Source organism: Procambarus clarkii, chromosome 52, assembly GCF_040958095.1.
Source record: "Procambarus clarkii isolate CNS0578487 chromosome 52, FALCON_Pclarkii_2.0, whole genome shotgun sequence".
Lineage (NCBI taxonomy): Eukaryota > Metazoa > Arthropoda > Malacostraca > Decapoda > Cambaridae > Procambarus > Procambarus clarkii.
In genome coordinates this window covers 8479478-8505542 of record NC_091201.1, presented here as the reverse complement: position 1 = coordinate 8505542, position 26065 = coordinate 8479478, and the positions used below count along the sequence as shown (strand labels likewise).

The window sequence follows — 26065 nt, the reverse complement described above, 5'->3', positions numbered from 1 at the left end:
TACATTCTGGCAACTCCTGCGACGACACTGATGCCAAGCATATCGGCGCCTGCTCTTCCCTTGGAACACATCGGTGGCATGGAGAGGGGTGAACCTGCTGCATGGGTGTCCGCCTGCTCCACTGGGTGTATGGGGCTTAGGCCCCCCAATCCAATAAGCGGATCGTCAACCATGCACCAGGCAAAAGAAAACAAACACAGCGCCACCCAGCTCTCAAACTGGGCACATGGAATGTAAGGACCAGGATACCGGGTCTCTCGGAAGATCTACTGGAAGTGAACGTCTCCCACAAGACAGCTGTGATCAACAATGAACTACGCAGGCTCCAGATGGACATAGTCGCCCTGCAGGAGACACGTCTGCCCGCGACCGGCAGCATTCGGGAGAAGGACTTTACCTTCTTCTGGCAGGGCAAATCACCAGAAGAGGTAAGGTAAGGGAGCATGGTGTTGGCTTTTCCATCAGTAACAGGTTGTTAGGGTCCATAGTACCGCCCACGGAAGGGTCTGCAAGGATCATCAAACTTCAGCTCCATACAGCAGCAGGAATGGTCTGCCTCATCAACGCCTATGTACCAACACTGACCTCCTCTACCGAAGCGAAGGACGAGTTCAATGATGACCTTGGCCTAACTCTCAGAGACATACCTCAACACGAGCCAATCTTCCTACTGGGAGACTGGCTTTTTATGGCTGGCTGAAAAGGCTGCCTTTTCTTTTAATGCAAGAGTTGGTTCTGATCACAGCTCTTGGCCTTCCTGCCTGGGCCAGTTTGGATTTGGGAAGATGAGTGAGAGTGGGCAGCGCATTCTGGAGTTGTGCTGCCGTCATGATTTCTGCATCACCTATTCCTTCTTTGACACCAAACTCCAGCCTAAGGTTTCCTGGAGACACCCCAGGTCTAAGCATTGGTACCAACTCGACCTGGTGTTTACGGGGCGTAGCACTCTGAGAAACGTCAAACTGACACGCAGCTTCCAGAGCGCAGCTTGTGACACCGACCACTCTCTCGTCGTTTGCAGAGTAAAGTTCCAGCCCCGTAAAATCCACAGAGCAAAGAAGGAGGGAAGACCACGCATTAATGTAAACAAGACCCATGACCTTCACAAGATGGAGGAATTCACTGCTGCGCTGGTAAATGCCCTTCCTGTACCACCCTGCGATAGCGCAAGTGAGAGGTGATCATATCTCAGAGGCACTATTTTCAACACTGCCATGTCCACCTTCGGTAAGAGGCAGAACAAGTCAGCAGATTGGTTCGAGGCCAGTGCAGAGGAACTGTTACCCCTCATAGAGAAAAAGAGACGAGCTCTTCATCCTACAAGAATCTGCCCTCAGAGAGGAACCTACAGGCCCTCCATACTGCCCGCAGTAGAGTTAAACAAACTGCAAGGTGCTATGCTATCTAACGATTATTGGCTTCGGCTTTGTTCCAGCATCCAGACTGCGGTCAATGTCGGCAACATAAGAGGCATGTACGGTGGGATCAAACAGGCCCTACACAAAACAGGACGGCTCCTCTGAAGTCAGCCACCAGAGAGATCATTAAAGACCGTGATCAACAGATGAATCCCTGGAAGGAACATTACTCTGAACTCTACTCCAGAGAGAACTTGGTCAGCGTAGAAGCCTTGAATGCAATCGAGTGCCTGCCCATCATGGAAGAAATTGATTTTGAACCGATTGTGGAAGAAGTTGAGAAAGCAATAGATTCATTTTCCTCAGGGAAGTCCCCAGGAGACGATGGGATTCCGCCTGAAGTTCTCAAGTTCGCTCGTGGAACACTTAAAACTGAGCTTCATGAACTTATGTGCCAATGCTGGAGGGAGGGTTCGATGCCACAAGACATCAAAAATGCAAACATCATCACTCTCTACAAAAATAAAGGTGACAGTAGCGATGTCAGCAACTATCGCGGTATCTCCCTCCTCAGCGTTGTTGGCAAACTCTTGTTGACCCTGTTGGCCAGGGTCGTTTTGGTCAGGCTTCAGATTCTTGCTGAAAGAGTGTACACTGAGTCACAGTGTGGTTTCCGAGCAGAGAGGTCGACCACTGACATGGTGTTCTCCCTGAGACAGCTTCAAGAAAAGTGTAGGGAGCAGAGAAAAGCCTTGTACATTGCCTTCATTGACCTTACAAAGGCCTTCAACCTAGTGGGCAGGGACGGACTCTTCAAGATCCTTGGCCAAAATTGGCTGCCCACCCACCCTACTCAGCATGATACAATCGTTCCACAAGGACATGAACGGGACAGTCGTGTATGACGGCTCAACTACTGTTCAGTTGTAGTACTGTGACAGTCTCAACAGTAACACCATCAACAGTGGTGTTAAACAGGGGTGCATTCTTGCTCCAACCCTGTTCGGCATCTTCTTTGCAATCCTTATCAAGCATGCCTTTGGAACAACCACAGAGGGCATCTATCTCCGTACAAGATCTGATGGAAAGCTCTATAATCTATCCAGACTCCGAGCAAAGACAAAAGTACAGATGCGAATCCTCAGGGAGTTCCTCTTCGCCGACGACGCAGCGATCACCCACACACACAGCAGAAGGCCTGCAGCAGCTACTCAACCGCTTTGCAGCAGCTTGTTCCGCATTCGGCCTGACAATCAGCCTGAAGAAGACACAGGTGATGGGACAAGACGTGAATGAGCTACCCTGTATAAACATAGCCGACTATGTGCAGTTCACGAGTTTGTATACCTGGGATCCACAATCTCAGACACCCTTTCTTGGACACTGAACTCAACAGGCGTATCGGGAAGGATACGCAACAACACTTGCCAGGCTCACAAAGCGCGTTTGGGAAAATGCCAAACTGACAGTGCACACCAAGGCACAAGTCTACATGGCATGTGTGGTGAGTACATGTCTCTACTGCTCGGAATTCTAGACCCTGCGCTCTCGCCAGGAGAGACGGTTCAATACCTTGCACATGCGAAACCTGAGACGCAGCCTTGACATCACGTGGCAAGACTACGTCACCAGCAACACAGTATTCGAGAGAACAGAGTCCCTTCAATGTTCAATCTCCTGAAACAGAGACCCATGCGATGGCTGGGACATGTCACACACACATGGAAAATGGCCGTATACCAAAGGACCTCTTGTATGGAGAACTGGCATCAGGAAGGAAGGAGACCCACCGGAAGACCTCAGCTGCGTTTCAAAGATGCCTGCAAACGCGACCTCAAGCAGATGAACATCGACATCAACACTTGGGAGGCAGCAGCTGTGGACAGATCTGTCACTAATGCAAAGGTCAGAAGGGACTCCAGCAATTCGAGGATGACCTGAAGAGGCAGGCGGAGGATAATAGACTTCAGAGGAGGTCTCGACCACGCACCCGCTTCACCGTTTTATCTGCGCTCGCTGCAGTCGAGACTGACATTCTCGGGTTGGCCTTCTCAGCCACAGCAGACGCAGCATCCAACTAGACTACAACAACTAGACACCCTGGGCTCCATAACCGGATTGACGGATGCCTACTACTACTACATTTCCAATCAAATCCTGTATTGACTTCATTTACCATATTCCCCAATCATTTTTTGATTGAGTCCATTTTTCATTCACATAGTTTTCTTATTCCAATACACATTATTCCTAAACAATCTCCAGCTCAGTAGGGATTACTTAGCAGTGATACTAGTCACTCACGGCCTCCCTGTTATCAGCTGCAGATTTATTTCAAGAAAACATTCTCCAATGTGTCCACCAACAATTTATAATAGGAAAGAACCTCCACAGGAAGTAAGGTTCTTAACAGTGGGCTCAAAAGATGTCGTTGACATCGTTCCATCACACCTCACCTAAAAGAATTGGTGTCGGGTGCGCTCAGCGTCATTTCATTCAAACAAATACAGGATAAAAATAAACAAATTGTTACACATAAACAAAGATGTGTATTTCTCTAAAGAAATAAAGTTTATTATTTCTGACTAAATTGTTTCTCAGATCACAGTAAACATTTCACAGATCACAATGGTAGTCAGTCATAGTTGGAAACATGAAGTTAAAGGAACAAATCAAATTTGGAATAGTTATGCAACATCTCGTATGAGACACGTTGCATTTCTTTATAAAAAAAATATTTTTTTTTATCCAAAATTACAGCGTTCACATGCTATAAAACATGATGAATGTAGGTACAGAAAACTACATCTTTTTACTGAAGACTGCCCTGGTAAAAATACCATAGTTACGTGAACAGTTTTTTTAATTACAATACTTATTGTAATGATTAAATACAGTTCCTTATTCTTTAACTGTCCAAATTATATATACAAACATATAATTTGAAGGTAGTGAGATAACTTTGTCATCAATACTAAAGACATATATGGCATTCATCATCATAGGGTAGTGTTTGGTCTCCACCAGTGCTCATGTTAGCGCGTGAATGGATGATGATGAACTTAACCATGGAAAAGGCGAGGTGTTTGGTTATTATATCGTGGAGTATTGCGAGATGTGTGGTCATCATATTGAGGAGTATGGCGAGGTGTGTGGTCATCATATTGATTAGTATTGCGAGGTGTTGACAATATTCCAGCATTGCATTGTGGCGTCATCCTTCGTCTATTATGTCCATTAGTCGCACCGTTAACTTCCACCAAAGCATCTGCTGCCATTTTCAATCCTTTTTTTTTTTTGCTTGGCTGCTAACTGGGGATCCACAGCGAGATGGCTAAGGTAAGTGTCCAGTTACTTTGGTCATCATATGCTGAGAATATGCTGCCTCATATTGATGTGAGGGAGTTGGGTTTGATGGCACAAGTGTCTGTGATCCATTATAGCGAGGTATGGTGGATGGCCCTGGGGTGGCATACGGTGTCATGAATGGTGTCTGATCTGAAGGAGTGTAAGGAGTATTAGCGTATTTTGAGAAACCATGAGAGAATCCTCCAGAAGTGTTGACACTACAAGGTGTATTAGTGGCTGCCTGGGAGAGGTTATGCAGCATTTGTGGATTTAGGTTCTGAGCCACTTTCTGAATTGTGAAGGCATCAACACCCATAAGATATGGTGTTGAGTTGCCCATGTATGACGAGCCTGTGGACATCATTCTTGGTGTTGCACCTGATAATGTTCTATGGAAATTCTGCTTAAACCAATTAAGTAGTCCGGCAAGATTTAGGAATTGCATTTTCTGCCTAAACTTGAAACCTTCAGGATTGACAGTTACAAATTCATGGATCACTTTCGCTCTTGGTAAATATGACATGAGAAACTTTCCTGGCAAATCCTTCCTAGGCGAAAAGATATACGGGATCGACTTCGGATTTTTCCTTTTCTCCTCTTTCAATAACTCTGCTGCTTTCTCCTTATTGCCCATGATAGACTCCTTGTAATATTTGTGTTCAAGTATTTGTCTTACGTTACTGGCCATAGGTAAAATGTGTCTGGTAATAATTTCATCCAAATCATCAAATTCTTCATTTCCAATCCATAGTTTCTGACCAAGAGAAAAGTCATATTGCTTAGCTTGTTCCAGCACATCGATATGCTGACAGATTCCTGTTGTAACTTTCCAGGTAGCAGTGAGATGATTAATGCCTTTACTTGATGGTCGTATGATCACCTCTCCTTGCTCCAATTGCTGCATAACCTTTTCAGCTTCATTATAGTCAATGTTTCTGAAGGAGGGATGAACAATCACTCGCTTTTGATACCGACTTGCTTTTTGGTCCATCTTTTTCCTGTCCAAATTTAAATCTTTTTCTTCAGCCTCATGGTCATAATAAGTGTCTTTTGGAGCCTTCCACTTGTTATTTCGGTCTTGCAGGTCTGATGATCGTGACGTGAGATCAACTGAAAATTTATCAGGATAAATTTTCATGATACGACAAAGAACTAAACAATCTCGTCTCACTCTTTCTGCTGGATTTATCACCGTTTTATCCGACAAGTTTTTTATACTGATGAAACCTGATATTCCGTTATCTAATTGAACTTTAATTCCTATGACTGGACCTGGGCAATCACCGGCATCAAAGTGATTCCACACTTCACTTAGTTCAGGAAAATAATTTTTTAGACAGAAGGGACACTGCCAAAGACCTGTACCTTCAGTTCTGACAGGATAGGCATTATCCACTTGATCTCGACGGAGTTTGCGATGAATAAAATTTGTGACGGTAGCCTGAACAAGCTTACCCACATAAAAAGTCTCCGGCGACTCCTTAGTCAAGATACTGAAAACTTCTTCTGGCGTCGGAGACCTGTAGGTTGACCTAAAATCTCTGTATCTATGTTTCAGCTCACGTTTAATGTCATACAAAGTTGTGTTCTTCTTGCCAAAGCCCTGATTCTGTAGTTCATTAGCAAAAGCTTTAAGATCAAGCTCAATAAGTTTCTCTGGAGTTTCTAAGATTTCCTTCAAGGCTTCTGCAGGTTCTCCATTTTCATCTTCATAATCTAGTGCATCAAAAACCATTTTTCGAGCCCAGTCATAAGCTTCTGGATGAATTCTGGTAGAATCTAGAACGTCTATATAATTATCACTGTCACCCAAAGCATTGGTGTCTATTTTAATAAATCCTGCACAGTTAATGAATATCTTTGGACCCATGTGGAAGTTCACAACTAACTGGTTCCTGTTTTCTAGACGATGATTATTCTGCTTCATATTCCTAATAAGAAGGTTGGCCTTTCGTGGTCCTAAACCACAAACAAACTGGACCAAGTTCTGTGTATATGGATGTGCTACGGCACGATTTAGGTCGACCCCAACTTCATTAGTGCAGTTGACGAATTCAGTGTACAGAGCATCGAGTAGTTCCTTAGAGTTTAATTGGTCCTGTAGACTGTGGAACTTAATGTTAAGTAATTCTTCATCAGCATTACATAGCTGCGAGAATTCAATCAATGGATCCTGAACACGTCGACCAACTGATATAGCCTGCCGTAATAGTGGAGGGTAATCAAGGAAATCTGCTTCTCCTTTCTTGGACATTGCATATATGTGAGCTAGGTCATTGTCAATGATTTCTGTATTTATTTTAGGAAACCTTTCTTGTTTTTCTAGATCTTTGAGAATTTGAATCAGGTCTTCCTTAACCATGAGAGCTTCTCGAGACTGTCCACATATGGAAATAACATGTGGTTTACAGCGAATAATAAAATCCTGCATGCGCCTAATATCACTTTTTTTAGCCAAAGCGTCTCTTTCATTGTAAGCATTGCGCCGTTTGAGTAAATGTGGGAGACGAATATATTCACAACAATCACCGTGAATGTCAATGCAACAACCAAATGCTGCCTGGGAAAGGTCTGGAACAAATGCAATAGAAAATACTCTGAAGCCTTTTTCAGTATCCCAGTCTTTGCCTTCACCAGAAAAGTCTCCGGGGTTATAGGGTGCAATTTTTATCCAGTTATTGAGTTTACTGCAACACTTTTCCATCACGTGATCATTCGATTCCTGGAGCAAACGTTGAGACAATTCCCTTTTAAGATCTTCAATAATCCGTTTGTAGGCAAATTCAATTGCCCGGCCTCTTAGATCATTCCAGTCTTGGACAACCTGGGAAAACTCATCTCGGCAGTACAACTGCTTCATTTCATCCAGGTAAGTCTTAGTTGTACTTCCTTCAATGGTATCGGAAAAGCTAACGGTCAACAGTTTGTCTTCAACACCACATTTGAGACGAAGGAACTGGTCACCCTGTAGATCTATGGCTGGTTTGTCCTTTAAATATTTAAGTTCATAAAGTGAATGATGTTCATCAATGATGTTCACAGCCTGAGGAGTGGGCCTGCTACTGATTCTGGCACGTTTAAAGTATACTTCTCTAACTGTGCGTCTTATTAAGGGTTCACAAGCCAGCTGCCAACCAACCATCCTAACAGCTACTTCAAGGACTCGCTCTGGGGTGCTGCATATTCTGAAAATACAAAGTTTTCATCATATTTCATGAGGAATACTTAATAAAAAATACTTTTAGTGTAATGAAGTAATAACTATTATAATATCTACAAAATATTTATTTTACCATATTGCTGAGATTTAAGGACATTTTCAGGAGTTCTGTCCTCTTTTTATTACCCACATTCTTTAATTCAAATATATGGAAAACGTTGAACAAAAGGTGCAAAATTTAGGCAAAACCCCTTCATCTCTAGCCATTTGCACATTCATAGCGCAAAGGAATGCTAAAATTCTATCCATTTGTCTTAACTATATCCTTGATTTATTTTACACTTTCAGTAGGATGATGCGGTTAAATTAGTGAATTGAGAGTCCTTTTTTAGTGATGGATTAAAGCAGGAGTGAGTTTTTAGTCGTGTTTTGCAACGTTATTAGTGCCAGAATTGAGAGGGTTCAGATTTTTATATCACGTGTTTATTTTTCGTGATTAGCTGTACGTGATTTCGGGATTAGAACCATTATCTGTATATTTACAGATAAATCATTCAACTATCTCATTACTTACTTGGAAATGAGCTGCTTAGCTTCCCTCGTGGGGTCCTCTGGTAACTGTTGAACATCAAACCTCTGATAGTTATCACGTAGGTTCTCACCAAACTGCTCAGCAGTCAGGCCAAATTTATTTGTAAGTGACTCTGAAAGTTTGAAATTGGAATCAATAACAAAAAATAATTTAAATTTTAATCAAGTTAATGGTTAAAAATGTGTTATGAATATTGCATTTCACTGGTTACTTTGTTATGTAATATTGTTTATGCTAACAACTAGATAAACAATGATACAAACCAAATCTAAATTCAAATCACGGAATTTATGCTCTTCGTGGTTCGTTAAAGTGCACAAAAATGAAGATATATGAGTGTGCATATAGTGTGGTATCAGTAAAAGCAGAATGATTATTTGATCATACAGTTAAGAATATAAATTTTCATAAGAATATGATATTTAACTAATTAGTGACACTAATCTATCTATACGCGTTCTATGACAAATAATAATATTGAGCCCAATGAAAAAAAATGGAAAGAACTACGACAAAAATTATATTGTATGCGTGCTATAAGAATTACGTTCAAAATATGCGTGGCAAGTCTGATGACCATTATCAATTCGATTGTCGCAATCATTAACGTGTCTATAATAATAATAATCGATAATTAATATAGTCGATAATGGTGGTCGAAACGTCCGTCGTCTCCTCATCTTCTGGTGTGTGGTTTAATCTTCATAATATTCATGTCTAGCATGCAAATTATTTTTAAGTATAGTGATATTCTGCACATTTTTATAATATACATTTATCAAATTTTTGTGTTAATCACGTGTTAATTTTCGTTATTTACACGCATTTATTAAATTGAATATTTATCTTCAATATTACTGCAAGAAACCAAAAATTTAAATTTAATCAGACACTGAAATAATTAAGTAAAATTATCTTGGCGACAATTCCAGCCTCGAACGAGGCATAAGAACACCGCTGACAACACCTGTTTACTGCTGCACTTCCTCACTCAATCCCGGCCATAGTATGTCATATACATATATATTTATTAGAAAGATTGTAATAAAAGTTTTTTATTCATATTTTAACATTAGAAAGAAAAAAAATAATACTTCTAACAATGCCTCAAAGCAATATCAATGTCCCAATCTCAATCATCTCTTTTATGTTACCTCTTACTCATAATTTTTCTATATCTTTTCTATATCTCTATATCTTTTCTAGATATAAGATCTCTCTTATATCTCTCTTCATAAGAGAGGTTTCCTAATACCTGGCATCAATCATCCTTCTCTGTATGGATTCAAGAGAAAATATTTCAGTTCTATAATATGGAGGCCAAACTTGAACTAAGTAACCTAAATGGGGGCATTGAAGCAATCATGCAAAAAGATACTCACCAATACCAGCCTTCCGCAGAAGTTCATACTCGTGTTTTCGAACAATTCTTCTCAAAGACTCAGAGTCTTCCTCAGATTCGTGATTTTCTTCCTCCATTTGTTCTTCTATTTCTATCTCCACCTCTTTTTCTACATCCTCATTAGCTCTCAATGAACCTTTCTTGTTTTTATTATTGCCACTCTTCTCATATTCATCTGCATCCTCTGTATCCTCATATTCATCTACTTTCCTCTGTATCTTCCCATCCTCAATACCAGCACCATTTTGGTCCCGTTCACCATGATCATGCACCTTAAAACCCCTAGTGACTCTTGGTGTGGTTCTCTGCTTCCTGTGCTTGGTATTCATGTGGTCACGCATTGATAGCTGATCTTTGCCATAGTGAAGCAGGAAAAATTTGTAATAATCATTGAACTGTTCTGAAGTTTCAATCTCCTCAATTCTGGAAAATAAAACAAAATGCTTATCATCATTGCTTGATTTAAGGCAAGCAATAATATTTTTAAAAATTTAAATGCCATTTAACACCAGAATATTAGAAGTTATTTTGTTCCAGCGCCTATATTATTTATATATGCTCCTGAAAACTACATGCCTGGGGACCATTCAGGCTTGTTCGTACTTATATATGTTCGCACAAACATCCACGCGATAGTGCTATATAGTAACTGCTAGGATCATGTTAGGCCACAGTTAGTTGGCGCAAGTGACGAGTCCGAATATTGTGTAACTCTGAATAGAAACTGGGGTCATACTCCACCAGTACATGAATCCCCAGACTCATGTCATCCCCAGACTTGAATAAATGTTTTACATAATGGCATAACGGCAAGTGTTTTACATAATGTAATATGTCATCTCACCTTACAATGTCCTCCTCCTGAAGAATGCGCATATTTTCTAGATGTGAACCATCTGGGTCCTTCGTGATGTGATCACCTTGGTATTCTCTCATTGACTGGAAGAGTGACCGCAAGTTCTCCTTGCGATACTTCAGTTGACACCACTGTGAAAAAATTTACAAGTTAAGTATTTAAGGGTTAGTGCATATTTGATTTGTGCATCTTTAATAATTACAATACTTATTCTTCATTTAAAATTCATGATATAAAATTTTAGATAATTCGTGTCAATCTGTAATTTATAATGGATACAAGTTCAGCATCTAGGTTGTCTGTCGAACCCTTGATGCTGGCTCTTTGCATTTTAAAGCTGCGACGTGCTTTATCACTGATATCAGACTAATTGGTTGTAGTTCAAACCTGTGCTGCATCATGATTAGGCACTGTTTCAATATATCATATACAGAATCTTTTAGCATAACTTAAAAAAAAGTTCATTCCACAAATTTAAATTTTCCTAGAGAATAAAAGATTATTAAACGTCAAATTTCGAACGCTTTATCTGATATAACTAAGTTGATATTTTTCATAAATGATGTATCTGATATAATTAAGTTGATATTTAGTATCAATACCTTTTCATCCCAACGATAGATTTTCCATAAATCACGAATGTTTAATTCAGGGCAGACCTCTTCCTTCCTATAAAAGGCTATAAATGGAATTTCGAAGGTTTGGTTCCTCATCAAGTCCAGGGCGTTGTATATTTTCTGGATAGTATTAGTATCCTTGTGCGAGCCATGCCTTGCCTTTTCACGCCCCTCCTGTACAAAATAATAGTATTGTTGTATAATTTATTGCCGACGACTTTGTGGTCATCATCAATGGCAAAGACGCCATGAACCATACACAAAAATGCCTAGAGATAATCAACAGGGAAGCGGAACGCATAGCACTGAAAATAAACAGCAATAATACCAAAACAATGGCCGTTAAAATGACAATTCACGACAACAGATTCGCAATACAAGGCCACGAAATTGAGTTGGTTACCTCTTTTTAATACCTTGGAGTCATAATGGACAACCAGTTGAAATTCATTCGAGAAATTGAATATCTTCTGCATCGAAAAAGAGCCATCGCTGAACACTCAGCTGTGTTCTTCCTGACAAGTCTTAGAGATAGTGCATTTTTGCTAGTACTCAAAATGGACTACGTTTTTGCAGGCAGTTAAGTCACTCATTGGCTATGCTGCTCCAGCTCTTACATTACAACTCCACCTCAGTGATGGGAGAACCTATATGGACACGTCGAGAGAATCTAAGAATGGAAACCAACTTACCAGCGTTAGAAAACAGGATCAAAGAATAGCCATCATAACAGCAAAAATTTTTGGAATCACCGCCAGACAGTCAATCAAAGAGAGCTTTCACAGAACGCTACAGAGAAACCTTCAATATAGAACAAGTGGATGGACGGATAATCTGATCTCTACAGAAAGTGGACCTGAAAGATTCCAAAAAAAAAGGACTAATAAAAACAAAAGAGATGATAAACCATATTAACACATTCGGCAGCTTCCATGGTAAAAATCTAGTCTAGATAATCATTGAAGGATAATCAGTTAAAACATCAGCATGGGACTCTCAGACCCTCAAAGCAGTTATAGAACAAAAATGGAAATTATCTCAAGACCAAACACCACTTTCATCTTCACAGATGGATCAGTTGATCAAGAAAGAGATATGCTGGGGCAGCAGTTCACACTAACAACCATGAAGCTTTCAGAAGCATCATGGTTGCATTGCATCATGGTTATATGCCCTGAAGAAGGCCAGAAATTATGCAATTGCGAATAATTTACATGATGTCAGCATTCATATCGAATCTAAATCTTCGTTCCAGGCATTGTTATCCATCAGAGATAATATACAACTTATCACTGAAATCCTACATAAAGGAAAAGAAGCACACAATCTAGGACTGTCAATCAGTCACATTGGAATAGATGGTAATGAAAGGCAGACTAACTAGCGGAAACTGCCACGGCTCTACCTGCTGTACAGGTTCAAATACCACCAAGTTTTTCACAGATTAAGGATCAAATCAAGAAGAAATACTCCCAACTATCAAAAGTCGCCACAGAGCGACTTTTACATAGAGCCAAAGTACCGGAAGGAAGACCCACTGCGATGCGGTACGGACAGCCACTGGGTACCAAAAAGTTATCCAGACATTGCAGTAGCCATACACAGGCTCAGACTTGGTTAAAAGTGCTGCTGGGAGGTAATAAACTCAACAGTTCGTGTCATATCTGTAGAACAGGTGCCACTATTGCATTATGTATTGGAATTTGAAGGAACTTTAGCCCTGCGCATCAAATTGAGAAGAAATACATGTATATTCTTATTATTTATACTTTTCAACAAAACCAAATTAACTACCTGATTGGATATAAATGGCCTGAAGAATGCATGGTGATAAATCCACTTGGCTTCTTGAGTCAGCTCTTTATCTGCTGAGCGATCGTCACCATTTCCACGGGTGCGAGTCACAGGTATCCGCCTCAGCTGGAATCTCTCGGGAATATCCAGCTTCCGGATTTGATGATCTTGGTCAGTCAAATGGCCTCGCTCTAATTCACTAGGTTCAAATACCTGAAAGAATAGCATTTATATTTGTATGCGTAATTAATGTTGCCACACACTCATTAACTTGATCGTTATCACCACCACCAACATTTTGTCTCCTACTTTCATGATGTAGGTCGGGTTGAGATTAAATGCCTCAAGCCAGGTACAACAACCGCCTATGATATTCAGCAGCACTTTTCCCTAGTTCATGATCTAAAACTAATTTATATCCAGGTGCCCAAATTACTACTGAAACAGGTTAAATAATATTTGCTGCCTCCCTGCCCGAAAATCTTCTTGCAGGAGGTAAGTATTCTCATTATACCAAACAAGTAGAATATAGGACTGTTTTGTTTTGGCCCTCAATACACTGTATCTTTTTTCCCGACCACGAAATTCTTGCTCCATCACACTCACATGTAGTATGTAATATCTTGACCTTCTTGCCCTCAAATTAAACCAAAATAATCTTCGCTCTAATTTTATGTACAATGAACTGACCCACATCGACGCACTCTTCCTTCACTCTTAATTCATATCTTTTATTCATAACTTCCCACACTGTCTTTATTAACATTCTACACAAACAACAGCCTCTCTCTGGCAGTTGTGAAAATATAAATGCCTTCCTTAATGATAATTACACAATGAGTGAAAAATCTTGTGGCTTGCAGTTGCTCCTCATAACATACCTCAAAGATAGTCTTCTTGACTTGATTCCCGCGATCCTTGCGACCTCGAGGATGCTCTCGTCCCTCATCGCCTTTTTCATCGTTCTCATGGTCATCATCATCATTTTCACGCTCCTCCCATTCTTTTTTGAATACAAAAAACATGAATATTACAACATAAGAAATTAGAGGGTAAATATTTAAGATCCTGCATGCAAGTATCGAATTTGTTATTAAATTAAAGAAAACTTTTTAAACTTCTAGTCAATATTATGAATATTTTTGTTGGGCAGCAAAATCTCCCATTGAGTGAAAATGCAAGGCACAACGACGCTGATGGTTGAAATGTAGGTTTGATTGTCCACATAAAAGTTTTTTCAAATTGTTTTTCCAACTTAGAGAGAGTGAGAGAGAGAGAAAGAGAGAGAGAGTGAGAGAGAGAGAAAGAGAGAGAGAGTGAGAGAGAGAGAAAGAGAGAGAGAGTGAGAGAGAGAGAAAGAGAGAGAGAGTGAGAGAGAGAGAAAGAGAGAGAGAGTGAGAGAGTGAGAGAGAGAGAAAGAGAGAGAGAGTGAGAGAGAGAGAGAGAGAGAGAGTGAGAGAGAGAGAGAGAGAGAGAGAGAGAGAGAGAGAGAGAGAGAGAGAGAGAGAGAGAGAGTGAGAGAGAGAGAGAGAGAGAGAGAGAGAGAGAGAGAGAGAGAGAGAGAGAGAGAGAGAGAGAGAGAGAGAGAGAGAGAGAGAGAGAGAGAGAGAGAGAGAGAGAGAGAGAGAGAGAGAGAGAGAGAGAGAGAGAGAGAGAGAGAGAGAGAGAGAGGAGAGAGAGAGAGAGAGAGAGAGAGAGAGAGAGAGAGAGAGAGAGAGAGAGAGAGAGAGAGAGAGAGAGAGAGAGAGAGAGAGAGAGAGAGAGAGAGAGAGAGAGAGAGAGAGAGAGAGAGAGAGAGAGAGAGAGAGAGAGAGAGAGAGAGAGAGAGAGAGAGAGAGAGAGAGAGAGAGAGAGAGAGAGAGAGAGAGAGAGAGAGAGAGAGAGAGAGAGAGAGTGAGAGAGAGAGAGAGAGAGAGAGAGAGAGAGAGAGAGAGAGAGAGAGAGAGAGAGAGAGAGAGAGAGTGAGAGAGAGAGAGAGAGAGAGAGAGAGAGAGAGAGAGAGAGAGAGAGAGAGAGAGAGAGAGAGAGAGAGAGAGAGAGAGAGAGAGAGAGAGAGAGAGAGAGAGAGAGAGAGAGAGAGAGAGAGAGAGAGAGAGAGAGAGAGAGAGAGAGAGAGAGAGAGAGAGAGAGAGCAAACTGCAATAATAAAATACACAAAATATAATGTCAAAATAAAATGTCTCTCCAATCCTGGAGTGAGAACAGGAAGAAGGAAAACTTCTCAGATTGTACATCTGAGAAGTGAGAATAGTGTGACATACCTAGTCTGCCATATTATAATTTAATTTACATTTAAATTTGACAAAACACATACCTTCATGTTGTTCAAACTCCTCAAAATGATAATCACCGCCGAATATTTCACGGGCAACCTTCATTCCACCAGGTTCAATCATAGCCATCCTCTCCTGTTTGACATTGGGTGTCTTGTCATCAAAAATGAAATTATCTTCATCAGACTCTTCCTCCTCTGACGCGTACATTTCAGGGTGCTGTGGAGGGTGGAGAGCGGAGGCCCCATCCTCCTCCTCATCCTGTGGTACCAGATATTAAAGTTATGAATGACAGACGAAGGAAACAGAATCAAACGACTAATAATATTTAAGCAATAACGAAATATCTCTCATTAAAGTGTCAATTATGCAGGTAAGAGGGATAGACTAAAAGGCACACTCGAACTATTTTACTGTATTCAAAATTTCTAACCCACTAGAGCAGAACAAAGAAGAATGACCGAGAGATAGCATCACACACAGTGTCTCATAATAAACATCACACACTACAAACGACATGGAAGAGCTAAGGGAGACATGATCATCACATACAAAATTCTCAGGAGAACCGACAGGGTAGACCAGGTGGATTATTTAACATGTGATGAATACGCATAAGAGGATACAGGGGGAAGCTGCGTATCCAAATAAGCGACAGAAACATTAGAAAAAACTCTTACAGTGTCAGAGTAGTTAGTAAATGAAAATAATGTGGTGGAGGCTAACTCCACAGTTTTAAATGCAGTTATGATAGAGCTCGAGGATCTTAGGAAGCAGTGCTCGAGAAACACTGGGATTAATAGTTGAGTGGCGGGACCAAAGAGCCGAAGCTTAAACCCCTCCAACACAACTAGGGTAAGGTGAGTACACAGGATACCTCTTAATAAACATCGTCAGAAAACGAACAATTTATAAACACTGCCTATGCATATAAAGTGGCACTGAATACAACATAAACTCCAGAGATTTACTTACGTCTGAACCCTCGAAGATCTCTCTTCGAATCTGACCCTGCACATCTTCCTCTTCTACGTCAGATTCTTCATCCACAATCCTCTTCAAACGCTTATACTTTCTCTGTGAAACAAAAATTCAAGACATATATACATTAATTCATAAACAAAAAATTGTCATGAAGACAATCTATAGTACTATGCTAGTATTATAGTTCTTATTTGGTATGTTAGTATCTTAGTATATTTAGTATCTTGTTTAGAGATTTAGTATGTTACACGCTCACGAAACCATTCAAATGATTCAAGGGTTTGGTTATTCCTTAGATAACCTTATGAGACTTACTTAGGTTATCATTGTAGCACAACCTCCAAGTCAGTGAGGCAGCCAATATTATGGAGCAGCCAAATGTTTAAAAGTACAACTTTTATATATATATATATTGGTCAACCCGTTTTTAAAATATACATTTTTTAAAATTTATTTAAATCTAGTAAAATCTTGAATTTACAAGACAGCAGAATTGGTTTTTGCTATATTTGGAATCAGCATATATTTCTAGGAAAATTTAATCAAAATTTTGACTAAAATTTTACCATAAAAATTATATAATTGTCCAAAACTTATTTTTAAAACATTCACTCTGAAAAATACTGTATACTGTGTATTATATAAATACACTTTTATATAATTGAAATATAAATATATTAGATATATATCAGAAATTAATCTTAAATTATATTTCTCTACTTATATATATGCCAGCAGAAGCAATAATGGTTTCCCAATTTTGTTTCTAATTCATCTAAACGGTGTGAAAATCAAGTTCTTTTCATTCTTTAAAACACAAAAATGCAAATTATTTTTTTCTATCCTGTACAGAAACTTGTATAAATATAAACAAAATATATATTACAATAATTATTGGAGAAAACTAACCTTTCTGTCAAGTTTCATACCAGTGTTCTCCTCAATAAGATCAATATCATCATCATCGAGGTAGTTTGTTTTATCTTCATCGTCCTTCCGCCGTTTTCGTTTGCCATACTTTTCACTGTCTGACCCCTAACCTCCTTCATCATCCTCTTCATCGTCGTCGTTAATGAAGTCTTTATTTTCTTCACGAATTTTCTCTTCATCTATCAATAAATAACCAGAGATGAATGCGATGAAAGTTCTTTAGTCTTATTGTATTGTTCTTATTAGTTTTACTTAGTTTAGTTCATTTATTATGCAGCCCATAATATAGATTACAGAGACACATAATGGGCTTAAGGAATTAACCCCACAGTTCATTTAGCTAAGCAAGTTAAAATATTGATGAGATAGTTCAAAAATTCAACAGGCTCCAGAACGACCACCTTTGCAGTTTTTAAATTAAGCAACTGACATTTCTGACAACTCCCTTCATTTCTTGAAGTTTTGAAGGTCTGGCATATTTCAAAAGGCTTTATGGTATAATAACTTGGAAGCACAGAAGCAAGGCTTTAGGATATAATAACTTGGAAGCACAGAAGCAAGGCTTTATGATATAATAACTTGGAAGCACAGAAGCAAGGCTTTATGATATAATAACTTGGAAGCACAGAAGCAAGGCTTTATGGTATAATAACTTGGAAGCACAGAAGCAAGGCCATATGGTATAATAACAGTAATGTGATTGATGTCAAGTCACCTAGTTTCATTTTCAACACTTAATAACAACTAAGATATAAAACGTAGTATTTTTAATAAATATTTTATATCTGTATTTACTAAAGAGGAACTTGACGATATGCATTCAGCCGAACAAGTCTATGTGGGTGGGGACGAGGACAGGTTGACTAGTTTAGCAGTTACCAGGGAGGTTGTAATTAAACAGATAGTAAAACTCAAACCAAACAAATCCCCAGGGCCGGATGAAGTGTTTGCCAGGGTGCTTAAAGAATGCAAAGAGGAACTTCGCGACCCACTGTCTTCCATATTTAATAAATCAATAGAGTCAGGAAGAGTGCCAGAGTTTTGGAAAGTTGCTAATGTGATACCAGTTTTTAAGAAAGGAGATAGATCACTTGCGTCAAACTATCGGCCAATTTGCCTAACGTCTATTGTGGGAAAGTTACTCGAATCGATAATTGCAAATAAAATTCGTCTTCATCTTGAAAAACATAAATTAATAATTGAGTGGCAAATGTTTTTATAAATGGCCGTTCATGCTTAACAAATTTGTTATCTTTTTATTCTAGCATAGTTGAGGCAGTTGATAGTGGTAAGGACTGTGATGTTGTGTACCTTGACTTTAGCAAAGCTTTTGATACAGTGCCACATGAAAGACTGATTAAAAAGATAGAGGCTCATGGTATTGGGGGTCCTATATTAAGTTGGATTAGGGCATGGCTATACCAAAGGAAACAGAGTTAGTATAAATGTGGGTTAAGTCAGAGTGGGATAATGTTGTTAGTGGAGTGCCTCAAGGCTCTGTCCTGGGACCTCTGATGTTTATAATATATATAAATGATTTAGATTAAGGTTTGAGTAGCAACATCTGCAAATTTGCCGATGATACAAAAATCGGTAGGGTAGGTAGGGAAATTAATACGGAAGAAGACTCGCTATCACTTCAAGTTGATCTAAATAGGGTTTTGAAATGGTCAAAGGATTGTCAGAAGCAGTTTAATGCTGATAAATGTAAAGTTCTGAGTCTAGGTAATGATGGTAGAGTTACAAGATACGAGCTTGATGGTGTTGATATTGCGAAGTCGGATTGCGAAAGAGATCTGGGAGTTATTATTAGTAAGAATTTAAAACAAAAGTGTAAATGCATGAATGTTCGTAATAAGGCAAATAGGCCATTGGGATTTATTAATCGAATCTTTAGTAACAAGACACCTGGTGTGGTTCTTCAGTAATATCTTGCTCCGGTTAGGCCCCACTTAGATTATGCAGTTTAGTTTTGGTCGCCGTATTATAGAATGGATATAAATTCACTTGAACGTGTCCAGCGTAGGATGACTAAGTTAATTCCCCAAATTAGAAATCTTTCATATGAAGAAAGATTAACAAAGCTTAAATTGCATTCACTGGAAAGGCGAAGAGTTAGGGGGGTGACATGATAAAGGTTTACAAGTGGATGAATGGACACAACAAAGTAGATATTAATAGGGCATTAAAAGTAGCAACACAAGACAGAACACAAAACATTGGGTATATATTAGATAAATTTAGATTTAGAAAAGACTTGGGTAAATACTGGTTCGGTAACAGGGTTGTTGATTTGTGGAACCAATTACCGCGTAATGTGGTGGAGGTGGGGTCCCTCGATTGTTTCATGGACATGTATAAGTGGGCTTGGGTGGTTGTAGATAGGAGCTTCCTCGTATGAGCCAATAGGCTTTCTGCAGTTGCCTTTGTTCTTAACTACGTCTCGTTAAAAATGACAAATATATCAGAACATTAACAATACATTTATATCAAATTATTTAAGATTGCTGAAAGCAGATTGCTGAAATAGAGGGATTTCAGAGAACATATACGGCATAAATAAACGAGATAAAGCACCTAAATTATTGGGATACGTCCTAATAATTCATTGACAAAGTGATCTTAATGCTCTCCAAATGTACTCGATAGAAAGAGAAAGGAGAGATATCAAATGATATACACGTGGAAAATACTGGAGGTCCAGGTCCCAAATCTACACAGTAAATGACATACTGGAGTAATCGACATGGAAGAAAATGCAGAATACAACCAATGAGGAACAGGGGGGCCATGAGCATAACCAGAAACCACTGAACTGAATAAACATGAGAGGTCCACGGTTGTTCAACAACCTCACAGCCATAATATTGACGGATATTTTTTAAAGATAAAACTAGATAGTTTTCTTCAAGAAGTGTTGGACTATGGTGGATATGTGGTACGCTCCAAGCAACAGACCGTTGGACCAAGCTCTCAAAATTCAATCATGGCCTCAGGCCGGGTTTGAGGAGTAGAAATTCTAGAACCTCATCAGGTATGGATGAAACAAATTCATAGTATATATACAAAGTCTTGGAATCAATGAGAACGTTCACATTCACATTTAGCACCGCTCCTGTGCCAGGAAAGTCCACTACGGGCTCACCATAGCCCGTGCTACTTGCCCCGCTTCTGTGCTAGGTAAGTTACCGGCTCACCATAGCCCGTGCTACTTAGAACTTGTTCCGAGTAGCTGAATCTATAACAACAACAACAACAACAGCATTGAGAACTTTTGCATCACTTACCATCGTCATCATCCTCTTCAGAAGAATCATCTATAACTGTTTTTAGTTTTTTCAATTTTTTCCTTTCATTTTCTTCATATTCTTCTTGCTCTTCTTCACTTTCCTCTGCTTCTGAGTAAATGAACTGGGACATGATTGGTGGTCTCTCTCTCTAAAGTCCTGAAGATACAAGAATATTAAATTAATAGCTTTAATTTTGTTCTTATCAAATCTAACATACTGATATGGAAGTTTTTTTTAGATAACTGATCCTCATCTATATAAATAAAAATGGAAATGTTCGTTTGTTCAAAATCGCTAATCTCCGAAAGTTCCATTCGACTCCGAGCGGATTGTTATATACATATTATATAGATGTCACGTCTGTGGCGGGAAAAAAAAATGTTTTTTTTTTCTTAAAAACTGTGTTTTTCATGTAAGAGAAATCTTCGTAACCTTTTTACCGATTGCTTTGAAATTTTGACACAACGTTGCATTTAAACAGGCTAGTGTTTTTATCTGTGACAGGAAAAAAACATGGTTTTTTTTAAACAACGCTATCTGTAATATGTAGGAGCAACACATGCTGTAATCTCCATATGTTCTTCACCGATTGCTTTGAAATTTTGACACAACATTCCATTCGAATACATGCATGTTTTTATATACCTACTGTTAAGATGCCACACCTGTGACCTGTAAAAACATGCTCTTTTTGAAAAACAGCACCATCTGTTGCACGTAAGAGCAACACGCGCTATACAAAATATGTTACGATTCCATTTCAATGTTTCCGATTGCATTAATAAATTGAATTTTCATAGATTTTTATATATTTTCATTTTGATTTAATTATTTTGTGTGACATTGCGTTGGAATTGAGCTGTGTTGTTTACCATACCGTTCATTTCATATAGTTTATCTGTAGATATAGTTTATCTGTTTCTTTTTTCATTGTTTTTCATTTCGTTTTTTTAAGTTCTTCTCATTTTTCAGTGCAATTGGTGATGAAATTGAGCTGTGATGATTGATCTGCGTTTTAATTGAAATATTTGTTAGTATTTTGTGTTTTTGTTTTGAAGACAAGAAAATTACAAGTTTATTTCACAGTTGCAAATGTGCAACACACACAGCTATGAATCCACTGGCTACAACGTTAACTGCTTTCTTCACGTTATGTACAAATGATGCGTTTGCGAAACTGCTGAATTCGGAAGTGGCTACGCATTACAAATGGAATGCCAGTAGAAAATCATTTGAATGACACAAACGAGGAGAGCAAGTCGACGGACAACTTGGCATATTCAAATAAACTACGATAGGCAGACTGTACACTGTGCATCCCAATCAAGATTAATACTTCTTTCTTCGCAGGTGTTGGTAAATGTGCCAGGTCCAACGTAGTTCCAGCCATTGAGATTTGTAAACGGCATAACACATGCCACTTCCCGTAGTGCATGTCAAGCTCTGAATTTATTGGATAACGACCGACACTGGGATGTATGCATTAACATACAAATCAAATTCGTGTATTGTTTGCAATCATAATGACCACCTGCTCTCCATCATCCCCAACAGAGCTATGGGAGAAATATAAATCGCACATGGCTGAAGATATTATCCGTCAAATACGCAAGAAAAATTCAAATACGAACATGAATTACACAGCAAAAATCTACAACGGAGCGTTGATATTGATTTAAGATTTGAACTTAGAAATCGCGAACAAAGTTCCCAATCAATTGGAAATGCTATAACCTGATGCTGCTTTGTTCCACGTAGAATTGCGTTGTGAGCAAAATTACAACACGGGTGATCTCTTGTCGTATGTGCAATCAAATATTCCTAAGCTAATGCTTGAGCGAAAAGGCATTTACAATCAAATAATTCCAACTGTCAATAACGGGGTTTGATAAATCATCTCAGATGCGCCAGGACGAACTGGTAAAACGTTCCTAATTAGACTGATTCTGACAGCATTTCGATTCCAAAATGGCAATAGAATAGCTACGACATTGCTACCAGGTGGAAGAACTGCTACTTCGGCTTTGAAACTGCCATGGAACATGCAATTCATTGAAACTCCCACGTGCAACATTTCCAAAGCATCCAGCATGGGAAAAGTATTGCAGAAATGTAAACCATTTGTTGGGATGAATGCACAATGGCCCACAAAAAATCGCTTAAGGCTCTTTTTCGATCATTGCAAGATTTGCGTGGAAACATCAGACCATTTGGGAACCCATTAACATTGCTTGCAGGAGATTTCAGACAAACATTACCTGTAATCCCTCGATCGACACCAGGGGAAGAAAAAAATGCTTGCCTGAAATACTCTACGTTAAGGTGCCACGTAAAGACGTGAAAATTACCTACAAATATGCGTGTCCAGCTGCAAAAGGATCCATCAGCTGAGATATTCTCCCATAAACTTCTGGAAATTGGGAATGGAATCGTGTTGGTTGATCTGACCTCAGGACGAATTTCATTGCCTCATAACTTTTAAAATTTAGTGAAGTCAAAAGAATAATTGGCAGAAAAAGTATTTCCCAATATTCAAATCAATTGTAGGAATCACGATTGACTGAATGAATGAGCTGTTCTTGCGGCCAGACAATCTCCATATCACAACAGACAATGGAACAAAAACAAATATTATATACCCACATGCATTGTGAAATTAAACATTAGAAACGTGTGCTTTCTCTTTTCTTTCTTTTCTATTTAACCTGACTGAGCCACAGGAATGTGTGGCCGACTAAAGAGTCTAAATCTGTACTCCCTTGAGCGCAGGCGGGAGAGATACATAATAATTTACACGTGGAAAATATTAGAGGGGCTGGTCCCAAACCTGCACACAGAAATAACATCACATGAGACCAGAAGACATGGCAGGATGTGCAGAATACCCCCGTTGAAAAGCGGAGGTGCAACAGGTACTCTGAGAGAGAACTCTATCAACATCAGAGGCCCGAGACTGTTCAACACGCTTCCGCTACACATAAGGGGCATAACTGGCAATCCTCTCACAGTGTTCTAGAGAGACCTGGATAAGTATCTCCAAAGGATACCTGATCAACCAGGCTGTGACTCATACGTCAGGCTGCTAGCAGCCGCGTCCAACAGCCTGGTTGATCAGTCCACCTGGTCGACGACCGGGCCGCGGGGACGCTAAGCCCCGGAAGCACCTCAAGGTAGGTAACCTCAGTCAGCTAGTTTTAAATAAACTTGCCGACTGCTAGTACTAGCCGAGTACAGCTAGTTTTAAATAAACCCATAGCTAGCCATCGTAACCGAAATTACCGTAATCTTTTGTTTCAATATCAATATAATGAATTATATCAAATGAATATTAGGAAAAATATCTATCGATTCATTACAACTGATTGAATGAACTGAATGAAAAAAATTGTAAACATTTATAAAGCCATGTTGTGAATCATTCACTAATCCACGTTTCTCAAGATGAAGACGAATGGTACACACAGTAACCACAATAGCGTGATATATCTGTTACGAACCCGATTCCATCGTCGGAGCATGGAGCAGCGACGTCAATGCCACAAAGTCTGCTCCTGAAACCCCCACAAATTGGACGATGCCATCTAGTGGTGACAGGATTATACCAGCAAGAGGCGCTAGATTCCTGTCCTAGTCAGCTCGAGAGGTAGCTGGTGCTGACCTCTGGTGAGGTGGCGCCTAGAAAATCAGTGCCATCTATTATAGGAGGAGGAGTTGTATGTCTATGTCAGAGTACGTAAGTGACGTTTCCTAGTGTCCCATGTACTGATGACGTGTCTGTATCCGCAGAGTCGACGTAGGGCTGCTGTGGTACGAGGACAGTCAGTCTTCCCAGCACAGCCAATAGCTCTCTACTCCATTCTGCTTTACGGAAGCAGTGAGCCGCCGGCGGAGAAAAACTGTGTAGTGTTCTACTGTCGGCCTGTGAAGTGGCAGTGACAGAATTCGGCGTACCCGAATTCGGGACTGGCTAGCGGAAGAGACGACTGACAGTAAGGTGCCAGCGAGTTGCAAGAAGCTCCTGCCAGGGGTTTGGTACCCTTGTAATTGTACGTGAAGAGGCCCAGCAGCGTGAGGCTGATGTTCTCTGCCAGCTCCAGGCTGAAGAGTGATTGTGGGCGTGCACGAAGAGTACCATGTGAGACTGTGTTTTGACTGTAGACCAACGAGTCTACCCTGTGGCCAGGGTAGACTCGTTGGTGTTTCCCAGTACTGGTTGAGGACGGTACTGGAAACTCAGGTCGAGGAAACACGGTTGCTGACAAGAGTGCATCGATTGAGCTTCGAGGAGCGTTTAGTGTCCTATGAGATAGACACTGGTGTATATATTAAGTGTAGTAATACTTCCTTTAGGATTATATATGAGGTGATGGGAAGTGATTATATAAGAGATAATTGATGAACTGTCGTATTCAATGCACCTCTCCCATTGTGTTTTACTTGCATTACCGAGCTCACTCCTTGAAAGCCACTTCTAACTTGGGGCCGGATACGAGAATTTTAGTTCCACCAGCAAAGAAGCCGGTTGCGGTGTAACGATATCGACGTAACGACAAGGGCCGTGATGAGGGTTCAAGGGCCGGGGTGATCCCAGACACGCCTTAGTCAACATTGTGTGTGGAATTGTGACGTACACAGGACAACAAAGAAATTAGTGAAATTCTAAGAAGCCAGTATGAGGCTGTTTAGCACACCAATAAACATGAATATTGATGATCCAGAGAGCTTCTTTATGAAGCTGGGGTGATCCCAGACACGCCTTAGTCAACATTGTGTGTGGAATTGTGACGTACACAGGACAATAAAGAAATTAGTGAAATTCTAAGAAGCCAGTATGAGGCTGTTTAGCACACCAATAAACATGAATATTGATGATCCAGACAGCTTCTTTATGAATGACATTCAAGCTACAGATAATATAATGGATATTAACACGAACTCGGAAGACTGAAAGAGAAATTGACAATATGCCCATGCACTCAGCTCCTGGGACGGACTCGTGGAATTCAATATTCATTAAAAAAATTTAAGCGCGAGCGGTCAGCATAATATGGACAAAGAGCCTATATACAGGGGAGATACCATCTGCTGCATCAATCAGCAGATATAGCTGATTTAGAAATAACGATATAGCACAAGAGGGGGGGGGGTAGTAAGGCCTTGGCAAAAAATTATAGACCAGTTGCACTAACATCTCGCATAATAAAAGTTTTTTAAAGAGTGATTAGGAATCAACTTTCTAGTTTTATGGAAAATAATGAACTACACAACCCAAAATGCAGATGTAGTATACACAGATTTTGCAAAGGCATTCGACAAATGTCGGCAAATCATGGGGTGATAGCAAACAAAATGAGGTCAATGGGAATAATTGATAAAGTAGAACGCTGGATACTCAATTTCCTGTTGAACAGAACACAACGAGTAACAGTCAACCAAATAAAATCGAGCCCAAGCGCAGTTA

At 39.8% G+C, this 26065-nt stretch overlaps 1 protein-coding gene across 1 annotated transcript; it reads right to left on the bottom strand.

Moving 5' to 3' along the window:
* Positions 1–4359: 4359 nt before the first annotated feature.
* Positions 4360–20742, bottom strand: LOC123749045 (transcription elongation factor SPT6-like). The gene is given in 12 exon segments (XM_069304250.1): positions 4360–4654; positions 4657–7891; positions 8441–8570; positions 9841–10283; positions 10705–10847; positions 11319–11507; positions 13128–13340; positions 14009–14130; positions 15442–15661; positions 16376–16477; positions 17294–17493; positions 20602–20742. Coding segments are annotated over 12 exon segments (5364 nt in total). The 5' UTR covers positions 20735–20742; the 3' UTR covers positions 4360–4420.
* Positions 20743–26065: the final 5323 nt, after the last annotated feature.